Genomic DNA, 13,031 nt, shown 5'->3' on the forward strand with positions numbered 1-13,031 from the left:
CTCCACCATAACCGGTGCTATGGGCTTTTTGCTTTTAACAATAGCCTGTCGCACATGACTCATTTAGAACAGGAAAATCCTCTGGTTGATGCCAGCTTTCTGTAAGACACAACATCCAGAGACTTATAGCCGTGAATTTAACCGTAAGATACGATTTGTTTGCTAACGTTTGAACTTTGAGCAGCTCCATTTTGACATTAGATGACGCAGCAAATCTCGATATCGGCTGAAGCAGATTAAGATCCACTCCGCGTTTCCCATAGTTTGCATAGCAACAGTGCTGTGATGACCAGTAGGATGGAATAACAGCACCATTCTGGAAATAAACGTTTTTCATGATGAAGTCAGGTAGAACGTCATCAAGCATCATCCGTTGTATGCTCCTCAGCTGATCAACGCCATAGGCCAATACTATGCCGGTTCCAGAAAACCTCCACTGTTCATCGCTAGCCACATATAAAAATATCATAAAACGTATAATAAAGCCTATCTTAACTGTAATAAACTTCATTAAGGTTTGATTAACCGAATAAACGTTTAGCTTGACCAGAGAGTTGTCGAGCAGTCACACCACTGCCCTCTCCTACAGCGTCTACTCTAGGTTAACATATATATATATATATATATATATATATATATATATATATATATATATATATATATAATTTCTGATTATTCTGATATGAATGTTTTTCATACATTAAGACATAAGTCTGTTTATTTAACAGCCCAAACTGTACTGCTGCATTTCTCTAATCACAGGAGGTTTCTATGCTGTTATCTGCGGTTATCTGTAACAGGGCTGCACATACAAATGCACCTCTCCTCACTTCCTCTCTTCCTCCTCTCCTCTCCTCCTCCTCTGCAGGTCCATCAGAGTGGCTCTGGCTGGTCCCCTGTGGTGAGCATTTTCATCCATATCTCTGCACACGTCAGGGTTCAGAGACAGTGTCATTGAAAAATACTGCATTTTTCACCAATGTTTTATTTCTTGAGTCAATATGATAACCCATAATTAGCACCAATACCTGATGTTTACCTTTTATCTGTATGCATGTTAGATCATATTCAAACTATAATCAATTTATGAAGTAAAGGGAGTGGCAGATATTTTAATGGAGCATTCAATAATTTTATATAGTGATGTCACAGGTAAATCAGACAATACAATAATTGTAAACATATGTTGACACACAGAGGAACACAACCATTTTCTTTATATTTCATTTTCTAACCTTTCTCAAATGCCAAATTGCACTTAACACAAAACTAACTCAATTTCCAACATTTATTATTGTAGTAATACACAAGCAAGACCTGAATTAAACAATAATTGTAGTTATTGGTTCAAATTCCAATGTTGAACTGATAACAAATGAAAAAAAATCCTTATAGCTAAAACCCCAGATATACGGTGCACCTTCAGTTCAAATCATGGTTAGAATGGCTTGGCGTGCATGTCTGTGTCATTCGGAGACACCTGGTCTTCTCTTCAGTACGTGGAGGACAACCTAGCTGTCATGTCCATCGGCTTCCTGCTTGGCAGTCCTGACGATGCCGTCATCTGGAGGGGCCCAAAGAAAAACGGTTTGTATAGTGTCTACTTTCACCTGTTTGCTAGCTAATGATTGACTGTGTTAACTCCAATACGTTAAAGATACACACCAATTCAGAGACCTGTTCCCAGGTCAGGTTGAATTTTTACTTGTGTTCTTGATGAACCATTTATTAACAGATACAGAAGGTTTATGTTATTGTTACGTTTATGTTATTTAGGGTCAAGGATGTATGTTTAAACGGTTCACGGTTCTTTCTGGGTGCCACATTTAGACTTGTGCTGGTTTCACTTCCTCCAGGCCTGCATTAAAGCAGTGTATCATGTGGGTCGCCTGTGAGGTCTGGGAGGAGAGTGGGCGGGTCAGGCACTTCCTTAATCACCTCAGCTGCACCCCGGCCTCCCTTAGCGGTTGGTGGCATTGCGGTGTGCCGAATGGTAGAGTGCAGCGGGACAGTGGACCCCTGCTCTCTAGCTGTGCCAAGTTAGAAATTCTTGCCATGCGTGAGTTCAAAACGCGAGTTCCTCGATCGAATGTTGTGTCTGTGCTCATTGACGCGATAACAAAAATAGCACTACAGCAGCGTCTGTTCTATGATAACCTTGTCTTCCTAATCACTTGCATGGATGTTGGCTTTTCTGGTTATGTCAGGTTTATTTCATATTTCAGTCTGGAGTAGAGCTAACCTCACGTAACGTGGACTCCTGATCGGAGGGCGATTAAGGGATGCATGCAACAGGCCTGCTCAAAGGGAAGGGAGTGTTGCGTGGGGAATTCACCATTGTTTTATGGGAAGTGATTTAGAGGAAGTTCAGTTGCATAGAATTTTTTTATTTTTATTTTTTAGGACTATTCTATTTATTTATTTATTTTTGCTGATTTCTTCTGGCTGACCTGTAAGAGATTCGTTGTACTTGTATGTTCCAGAAACAGAGTTTTAGTAATTTCCGGCAACGTAGAAATTAGGGCTTCAACCTGTAAAGAAACGCATTTCAACTCATTCAAAACTGTCATGGTCCGAGTTAAATTTTAGTAAGCATAAGAACAGATGGTGATGTGTTTGCTGGTTTGTGTAGACTGAGTGTAGACTGAGGGTGTCTGTGTTGGGGCTGGTTTGGTGTGTGTTGGGTTAAGTGTAGACTGAGGGTGTCTGTGTTGGGGCTGGTTTGCTGTGCGTTGGGTTGAGTGCAGGCATGATAAAGCAGTTCTTGAGGGATGTGGACTGGGGCGAGATCGACTATCTGATAGTGGACACGCCTCCTGGGACGTCTGACGAGCACCTGTCTGTGGCGCAGTACCTCAGCGGAGCTGGCATCGACGGAGCCGTCATCATAACCACACCTCAGGTAAACACACACACCCACACACACACACATCTCAATAGAAACCAGAAACTAAGTGAGCGTGTCTCTGCCCTGATCATTTTGAAAGAACACCCACGAAGCTGCACTGGGTGTGTTGGTTTACGGAGGGTTGGCACTGGGAACTGCTGCTCTGCGTATGAACACACAAACACGGAGACATGAGGTCAAGTTTGGTGGAGAGAGAGCAGACTACAGTACCCAGAGTCCTTGGCTCAGTGGAAAGAGGTGGTGGTGTGAAAGAGGTCGAGAGTGTAAATGACATAAAGAGCAAGGCACAAGTGGGATTCCCCACAGTGTTTCAGCAGCTCACCTACACCACCACCCCCCCCACAAACCGGTTGGTACAGTCCGTATCTCTTCAAGCTGTTCAGCCTCAGTAGAGTTCCACAATGTGAGGATGAGCAAACTTCTGTTTTTGAATAATAAATTCTTCTGAAAGTTGTCGTTCCTTTTCCAAAAGATTTATCCTATGACGCAGTGCCTGAGCATCGGTTCCGCAAAGTGGATATGTTGATTCTGCAATTTGTAAAAATAAATAATTAATTGCAATATTATTCCATGCCCAATATCGTCTCTTAATGTTTTGTCCAAATGGAGCTGGCTGTAGGATCGTGCATAGCTGCTTTGCCGAGACTGGACTGAGGCCTGATTTGACCTTTTCTGGTGCTTTTTCTGGAATCAGGAAGTGTCTCTGCAGGATGTGAGAAAAGAGATCAGATTCTGTCAGAAGGTTAAGCTGCCCATCATCGGGGTGGTGGAGAACATGAGTGCCTTTGTGTGTCCCAAATGCAAGGCAAGTCTCCATACACACACACACACACACAAAATAGCTTTTTATATCTGGGATTTTTGTGGTGAGGGTTTTAAGAGCTCCTTTAGATGCAGTATTGTGGGCCATAGTAATACAAAACTGTAAAACATAACGATAAGTCATTTGTTGTCATCTTATGAAGCTCCCTTTAAGAAGCACCGTAAATATGTCTTTTAACTAACATTGTGAAATATAAAAGTGATGGGGGGGTTTCAGCATGATACACCTCCCTCTCAGAATACGTCCCAGATCTTCCCTCCGACCACGGGAGGGGCCCAGAGGATGTGTGAGGAGCTGGCCCTGCCTCTGCTGGGCCGGGTGCCCTTGGACCCGCGGATAGGTACGCCAGAGGTCGGAGCCGCTTGCAAACACGCCATTGGGACCAAAGAGCACATGCGGTATCGCTCCGCTGATCAGCAACGTCAGTGGTGGTTTCCATGCTGTTTTTGGCATACGAGCGCTTCCTTGTAAGCGACTTTAGTATGCCTTAATAACGTGAGATCCAAAGGTTAGAAGATAAAAAAAACAACAAACAAAAAAAAAACACAATGAAACCAAAACACCATGAATCCAAAACACCATGAAACCAAAACACCATACTTGGATTGTGGGAGGAAAGGAGACTTTTGCCAGCAGTTTCTAGTTCTGTTTTTACTACGGCTTCCTCATTTTGGATCTCATATGTGTATTTTTAAAGGGAGAAGCTGTGACCAGGGAAAGTCTTTCCTGACTGAAGTGCCAGACTCTCCTGCAGCCGAGGCCTATCGGACCATAGTGCAGAGTAAGACCGCATACCAGCCCACGCGCTCCCTCATTCTCCCACTGATTCGATTATTTTGCATGGGTCCATGCCAATTTAGATCAAACAAGACTGAACAGCTACATTGCTCTGTCATCACACACATAATGCACATACGGCTGTGCCAAGAAGTGTTTTACTGCATTATTAAAAAATACTCAAACTCAGTCCTCACACCCTTTACACTTAGGGCGTACTCACACTAGGCTCTGTGATCCGGGCATGGTTCCCTGCCGAAGCACGGTTCGTTTGGCTAGTGTGAGCGCTCCAACCGTGCCCGGACCCGGATCAGTTAACCGTGCTCGGGCCCGCTTGAAGAGGTGGGCCAGGGCACGATTCATGTGGACTCGGGCACGGTTCGCTTCTAGTGTGAGCGCTATCCGTGCCCGGGCCCGCTTGGTGCCTCGTCTGATTGGTTCATTTCGCTGGAACTCAAACATGACGTCAGTGACGCAACGCTCACGTTAAACAGTCATAGCGGCAAAGCGATTAGCAGACAATTGTTGTGTTAAATTATCGATAAATCTGTGCTTGCACCGTGTTTCTGCACTCCCAAAACCACTTCAGAAATACAATAAAAAGAGAATCGTGAACTCCATAGTGTTGTGCGAGCGCGCTTTTTTTCCAAATAAAGCGCTGTTGTGATGACGTAAGCGTGCTCGGGCCGGGTTGATGAAGGCAGTGTGAGTGCAGGCCAGAGGGGGAGTGGGGAGGGGGGATAACCGGGCCCCAGCACGGAACGAGCAAACCGTGCCTAGTGTGAGTACGCCCTTACTTTGATGGATTCTCCGGACGGACGTTTAGCGGGGGGTTGGGGGGGGGGGGGGGGGGGGGACTGCCGTCGCTCACAGCTGTAAGCGAAGCGTGAGTCATCACTGTGTGTGCAGACAGGACACATTCTGGCCTACACCCATTCCACGTTATAACAATGTCTGAGGATCACTGTCTGCCAAGACGTTTCCCTCAGGCTCATGGAGTCATGGAATTCCTCGCGCTGCCCTCTGCTTACGGAAAACGCAGCCGTCCGCGTGTATCTCATGCATCCATATGTTTTTCCCCACAAACATTCTCACAGCTGTTCTAGTATAACTAGACATGCCGTGTCTAGTTGTTATGGTTATTAGAAGCAAAGGCAGTTGTGGCCGGGTACCTTCCTCTGCGACCTTTCCTTAAACAGCTTAAACCAACTTTTCACATACATACTAGACGTAATTTGAGAAAGCGTTTGTAGCCCCAGGAATGAAAATTGCAACTTCATATGGGTGTGGAGGTGAAATTTGATCTCTTGCGTGCAATCATGAAAGACAAGTTTTAATAAAAGATAAACTAAAAATGCAATCTAACTAAAGGATGTTTATCCAGATACGGCATGTAGCTCAGTGGGAGAAGCAAAGATGCCTCTTTTCAATAAGTTGTGAAAGCTGTAATGAAACAAAAATCAGTGAATAACTCTCACTCTCCAGAACATTCTACGGTCAAGCTGCACCTTGCTTCTGTATCTTTTGGTAGTTCTGATCACATTTAATGTCTTTAATTTTCTTTTATCTTTTCTTTGTTCATTTGTTTTCTGCTTGGTTTTTCGGCAGCAGGGAAGTTATTCTCAGATGTTGTATCTATATGTTTTTTTTTTCTGAATACATCTTCATCTCAGTTCCTCATTCAGTTCTTGTAGAGAGAACTACCACTTCTACCTGCTTCTGTTTTCATCTCGTCAAAGGTCACTCGGGGTGAATCTGTACTCTAGCAGGTTGTATGTAGCATAAATGTTTAAACCAGTAGCCACTTAGTCAAAGTACTTTGGCCAGACATGTTTGAAAAAACATGTTTGAAGCTCGTATCATATTGGACACCCATTCTGTCCACCAGTTATTGAGGTCATAGCTCCTAATCAGACATGGCGTGGGCTACAGTCAGAGACATTTCCGTTAGACCAACCGATTAGCACAAAGTGCAGACACTTCCCAATATTAATAAAAAAACATTAGCACTATGCCTCATAGGAATAAACAGGGCATGCGTTAGCGCTGTGTTTTACATGCTGGTCTACGTATCTGCAGATATTTGTCTGCCATTTTTTTTGTTGTTGCTGTATCTCCTCTTCCTGTTCTCTGCGTGAGCTGGAGGGGTCTACTGATGCAGGAGACCAGGCCTGGTACACTCCTGCCATGGCCAAGTCATAATCTTATAATCTCAGCATGGTAAACTGTGATAATCTGTGCTTCCGGGCCTGATGTGAGCTCTGGGATTCTCCAGATTCATACTTTTGACTGATTTCACAGAATAATTTGGGGGAAAAGCTTTGACCCACTCTTTCGTGAAGATTGAATGTTTTGGAGAGCACCTGACATGCCAGAATATAGAAGAAGGACTGGAGCAGTGGTGGGCAGTCATGGCCTAGCGGTTAGGGAACTGGTCTTGTGACCGGAGGGTCGCAGGTTTGATTCCCAGAGCTGAGGCCATGACTGAGGTGCCCCTGAGCAAGGCCCTAACCCTCAATTGTTCACTTGTATAAAAATGAGATAAAAATGTAAGTCGCTCTGGATAAGGGCATCTGCCAAATGCCATAAATGTAAATGTAAAGACTTTGGAAGGACAGGTGCCTGTCATAAAATTTGAATATCATGAAAAAGTTTATTTATTTCAGTAACTCCATTCAAAATGTGAAACTTGTATATTATACTCATTACATTATATTCATTACACACAGACTGATATATTTCAAGTGTTTATTTCTTAGTTTGATTATAACCGACAACTAATGAAAACCCCAAATTCAGTATCTCAGAAAATTACAATATTACTTAAGACCAAAGCAAAAAAAAAGGATTTTTAGAAATGTAGGCCAACTGAAAAGTTAGTTGGGAGATTCTCCAATCTCACAGAAACCTATTGCCTGAGTTATTGCAGCAATGCGGCGTGTCAGAGTCAATCTGTCTGTGGCACTGCTCAGGTGTTACGAGAGTCCAGGTTCCTCTGATGGTGGCCTTCAGCTCTTCTGCATTGTTGGGTCTGGTGTGTTGCATCTTCCTCCCAGCCAGGCGTTTTGCTGGCCAATTAAGAACAGGGATACCATTGTCCTTAAACCAGCTACTGATTTGCTTTGGCACTGTGTGAGGGTGCCAAGTCCTGTTGGGAAATGAAATCTGCATCTCCATAAAGTTCAGCAACAGGAAGCATGAAGTCCTCTAAAACTTCCTGGTAGACGGCGGACTGTGGAAACGTGGACCTCAAACAGCATGGCTTCTGTGTCTCTCCTCTCTTCCTCCAGACTCTATGACTGTACCAGCAGCAGTGCAGTCCAGTTCTTTAGCCCAGGCGAGATGCTTCTGGCGCTGTCTCTTGTTTAAGAGAGGCTTGACACAAGGAAGCACAATCCTCTGCAGGGTGTGGTTATCTCTGTTGCTTCTACACATTTTCTACCACATCATTTCCTTCCCTTCAGCTCTCTATTAATGTGCTTGGAGCTCTGTGAACAGCCAGGTCCTTTAGTAAGGTCCTCTTCTCTCCAGCCCTGCTTGTGTAAGGCGTTGATTGCTTGACAACTGTCAAGTCAGCAGTCTTCCCCATGATCGTGTAGCCTACGGAACTAGACCGGGGCTCCGTCCGCGACGCCGTACCCTGCTATTCAGTGTGTGATAACAGGTAGTATGTCCGAATACACAGTATGCATTCAGCTAGACTTCTTCATTCAAGTGATTGCGATACACTGTCCTATCCCATGATTCAACAGGAGCAGCAGAGGCGTTCGGAGCGGAGAAAATGTTTTTTTTTTTTTTTTTTATGTTTACAAATATAAGTAAAATACAGCAAGGTATATGCAGAAATAATACCTTCAATACCTTTTTAAGACTTTTTAAAGACCTTCCAAAAATGTTTAAGACCTAATTGCCACTTTTACGTTGTAATCAGCAATAAATCTTTAACTTACAAAATTATTGAAATTTGCAATTTAATCTTTAAAACAGATCCATGCAAAAGAACTCAGATACAGTATGAATAAACAAAGGTCAAAAGAATAAATTGAACCAGGGCTATATACAGGGGCGTAACAGCAAATTTTGGGCCCTGTACACTCTCAATGTCAGTGGGCCCCTATAAATGCCAGTAAACGAGATACATGAGCAAAATGGGCCCCTCTCCCTACTCGGGCCTTGGGTAGTCAGGTCCACTTTTTCCCCCTCTACCATGCCCATGGCTATATATATTAAAATATAACTCGGGTCATGACAAGAAACACGTAACTCACCACCTAGGACAACTTGGTTAAACAAAATGGTGAATAATAACAACATGGTATCCATGGTAACAACATGGTATCCATGACATGTGCCACAATGCACTTGTTTTGCATTCTAATAACTCAGTTTGCATCAACTCTGAGTTATTCTTTATGTCTAGATCGATACACATTATCTCATTAATGCTGTGACGGTGCTTATGTGACATTTATGTATAAATGGAGCATCTGTAGCTGCATGTGTGTTATGTTCATTTATGTATAAATTGAGCATCTAGCCGCATGTGTGTGGTATGTTCGATATTTCACATTAAACGCAGCGTCAACACCAGCGTCTTTATCCGAACTCTCCGCATTGCGACTATTTGGTTTAGAAGTGTTTTGTAGGTCAAATTACTTTATTTTCATTCTGTTTTAGTATACTTTAAAACTTGGTTGCCAAAATAATCAATTTGGTGGATTCACCTCACCTTGAGTGTAATGCCAAATTGTGCCCTAACCCTTATATAAATATATAAGTATATCTATATTGTCACGTTGAGGACCCCGGCCCCTCCCTTTTGGGCGTGTGTAAACGTTGTCCACGTGCTCTGTCTGCGTTTTCGGAACTCCGTGGTGACAGCTTTGTTGTGTGAATAATGTGTCTCACCTGTGAATCGTCTCGTAATCACATGGGGCTAATGTGGTCTGTCTATTTAATGTGCGCTCGCACAGTGTCCTGTGCTCGTCGTTGTCTACAGTCTACACGTTGTGTGTGTATCTCTGTTCTCCGTGCGCTATTGCGCAATATATATGTTGATTAAAGTGACGTCTGTTACGAAAAGCAAGGATCCCGTGTCTCATCCTTCGCCACGAGCCGCGCGTCACATATATAAGTATATTTATATCAAATATAAATATAGCGGTCTTTAACTGTGGTAGTGTGACGTCATATGCCATAGGTAAAATGGCGGACGTAGTATGTCCGGGGTCATGAAAACTGCCCAGTGGCCTACTGAAAGAACGCACTGCTTTAACGGTTGAGCTGGACGTACTACATTGAAATCTAGGGCCTACTGCTTAAGTACAGCATTTAGGATTCAGCCTGGGAGACCATTTAAAGGCCTTTGCAGGTGTTTTGATTTAATTAGCTAATTAGAGTGAGGCACCAAGTGTCTTCAATATTGAACCTTTTCACAATATTCTAATTGTCTGAGATACTGAATTTAGGGTTTTCATCAGTTCTCAGTTATAATCATCAAATTAATAGAAATAAACACTTGAAATATATCAGTCTGTGTGTAATGAATGAGCATAATATACAAGGTTCACTTTTTGAATGGAATTACGGAAATAAATGAACTTTTTCATGATATTCTTCTTGACCAGCACCTGCGTAGTCTCTGGTTGAACGTGTGTGGCCAGATCTGTGATGTCACAGAAGCCTTCCATTTTCTGCAGTTATGATGTCATGTGTCATGTTCTGCAGTTATGACATCGTGTAATTTTATGCTGTTGTCATGACATCGTGTGACTCTGGTGTATGTGTGTAAACTTGTGTACATGCTGGCAGGCCAATGGGCAACCGTGTGACCCGCATGATTGTGTAATGTAGAAGGAAAACAAAAGCCTAGTCTATCTGTAAATGAAACCTCTTTAATTAAAATTCCCGACTTCATCTGTGCCTTCAGCAGACAAGACCCCAAACCGTAACCCATCTTATGTGGGGGGTGTGGCACACAGCAGTTAATTGTTTGTGGTTGCACAAAGCACATTGTTCTGAGAACGGTTGCACAGTTTCTGAAATGACTATCAGTGCTGGGAGATATGGAAAGTCACCTTGGTCCTCAGAGAGGGGGGAAAATACCTTTCTTTCCTGTTAGCCACTCAACATTGTAGGTACTTACCTGTTGTATGTCCTGGCTATAGGATCAGCAGCTACAAACATCAAAAAGGAACTTACAAAAATGGAACTGTCAGCTTTTGCTGTTACAGTTTAAAAAACAGTTTTTAGACATTTTTATTAGACATTTTCATATATTTAAGTATTGATTTCCAGTCTGAACTGAAATTCCATCAAGAAAACAAACCCTTAGATTAATCTTAGACCAAATGTACCTAATTCTCCTCTTCATAACTGTCCAACATGGATCCTTCCAGTTCACAATTTTTGTACCACACTGAATGGATTCTGTTTCCCCCAACTGAAGTGTCGATCTGGTCTTAGACATCCACCTACTGACTTTCTAAACTTCTTCACTCTTGTGTCCATGCTACTACACTCTTGTCTTTATGGGAACACAATAGTGCAGAATCAGTTTGCATTAAAACGTTGATCACATGAACATACATATTTTAAATCATCAACCTATAAAATGGAAGTACAGTGGCTCTAATAAATGCCCTTGGGGGATCCCTGCATCTGATACATCTAGTCAAAGACATAATACTTCCTATACCAACCTGATATTTCTGTCCTTTGAGATATGAAGCCACCCATCAGACAGTAGCATCACTCACATCTTTAGCTAATTCAGCTATCAACAGCTATCGGAAGCCTGCTGTCTTCTACAGCGTTACTCTACCACACAGATTCCTTTTATTCCATTCTGATTGGTCCATTGTCTCCATGCAAGCACAATGTACTTTGGTTAACAGAACAGTTCAGTATTTGTCAAGGTCACCTTTTGTTGTCATTTCATCTAACAAATATGTGGAGTGAGGAACAGAATCTTGTTTCTCTTCTGCATTTACCATCACACCAGCAGACAAGTGTGTCAGGAAATATTAATACACTGTACAATGTCTATGAATTAAATTAAACAATCACTAAGGGCACGACACTAGAGTACACAGTGGGTAATGGGGTGTGTTTGCTGTTATGCAGCATATTTTTAATAGCTTAAATGCTTAACAAGAGAAGATGTGGTCATAGTGAAGTAAACAAAAGTTTTAATCTCAAGTGACAGGGTGCAGTAGTGCACATAGAGGTGAAGACAGAGCTGACCTAGTTGTTCACTTTGAATCTGCAAGCGTTCGTTAGGCCGATCTGTTGATCTGACCACATACGGGTGACGTTGTAAAACAGCCCAGTTGAGGGAGAGAACCCTGCGGAGGCATCAGGCCCTCCTTATGCACTACTTAGTGTTAGTGTAAGCAGCAACACTAGATATAGTTTACTACAGATGTCAGGTTGCTCTAGTGGAAAATTATGTTTGTATGTTTTGGTCAGGATCAATTGTGAAAACGTTGTGATCACATGTCCTATGAACCTTAATTAATCTGTCAACATCTTATCGAACCCTGATTATCGAACCCTGAATTATAATTCACCGGTGTTGTCCACAGTCTAAATGAAGAGCTGCTCACAGAGTAACTGCAGAGTTCCTATGTGGGCAGCTCTGTAAAAATTTTATATGCAGTTTCTTGCTTCCCCTTTCACCCCATCAGACTTTTTCACCATTTCAGATAGCATCACTCTGTATATTCAGAACTTCAGAGGAGGAACTGAGAATAAAATAACACTATTTAGCCATATGTTGCATTTTAAGAATTTGTGACTCAGTTTGGATGGTTAGGCATGGCAGGTCTGCTTATGAAACTCCCCATGAACAGTGGCGGTTCAGCCTGCTGTACACAAGTTACTGATAAACAAGATCATCGGTTAAATAGAAAAGGGTACATTCAAAACAATTGATTTGAACAAAGTAGTAACAATTACGTATTTTTAAATAGTGCTAAGAGTCCATATTAAATGTCCAGATAAAAGATTTCAATAAATGCTAAATGAATGAAGTGTCACTAGATCTAATAGAAGGTCAACTTTTAAATTCTGATAATAAAGAAAACTTGTGTCCAGCACTGTTCATGAGAATATAGCATTTCTGACAGCACATCTATTCTGAAACTCGTGGTGCCATTTTCTGACATTTTTTATTACATTATCCACTATGAATTTTCCTGTTCTAGAATATATGGCACTAACCTTTAACAATATGAAAATTGAAAAAAAAAAAGCAATTACTTTTGGCGCTGTAGATCTTTGACGTAATGTCAGATAGCGTATCTTGACAAAATGACTTTTTGAAAGACAAAATAAAACGTAGTCAGCAGATAAAGAATGTGAGCTAAGCTTTGAAGAGTCCGAATAGCAAAAACACCAGAAATGAGAGAACGGTGCTTAACTTGAGCTGGAAGCCTGGTCAAGTTTTTAAATTTGAAAATTGGGTGGAAAAGGAGTGTATGCTTACTGGGACAGATCTTTGGTGCAGTCTAATTTTAGAAT

General features: G+C 42.1%; 1 protein-coding gene across 2 annotated transcripts in view; it reads left to right on the forward strand.

Moving 5' to 3' along the window:
* The window catches only part of nubp1 (nucleotide binding protein 1 (MinD homolog, E. coli)), a 49,635-nt gene that overhangs the window by 32,368 nt on the left and 4,236 nt on the right, over positions 1-13,031 (forward strand). The window contains exons 5-10 of one of the 2 annotated variants that reach the window (XM_076983838.1): positions 869-901; positions 1,497-1,587; positions 2,748-2,902; positions 3,603-3,713; positions 3,948-4,071; positions 4,429-4,512. In XM_076983838.1, the coding sequence (XP_076839953.1) occupies positions 869-901; positions 1,497-1,587; positions 2,748-2,902; positions 3,603-3,713; positions 3,948-4,071; positions 4,429-4,512 (598 nt within the window). The remainder of the gene's footprint in view (positions 1-868; positions 902-1,496; positions 1,588-2,747; positions 2,903-3,602; positions 3,714-3,947; positions 4,072-4,428; positions 4,513-13,031) is intronic. The other variant, XM_076983846.1, reaches the window with a different exon arrangement.

The sequence above is a fragment of the Brachyhypopomus gauderio genome, chromosome 2, assembly GCF_052324685.1.
Source record: "Brachyhypopomus gauderio isolate BG-103 chromosome 2, BGAUD_0.2, whole genome shotgun sequence".
Classification (NCBI taxonomy): domain Eukaryota; kingdom Metazoa; phylum Chordata; class Actinopteri; order Gymnotiformes; family Hypopomidae; genus Brachyhypopomus; species Brachyhypopomus gauderio.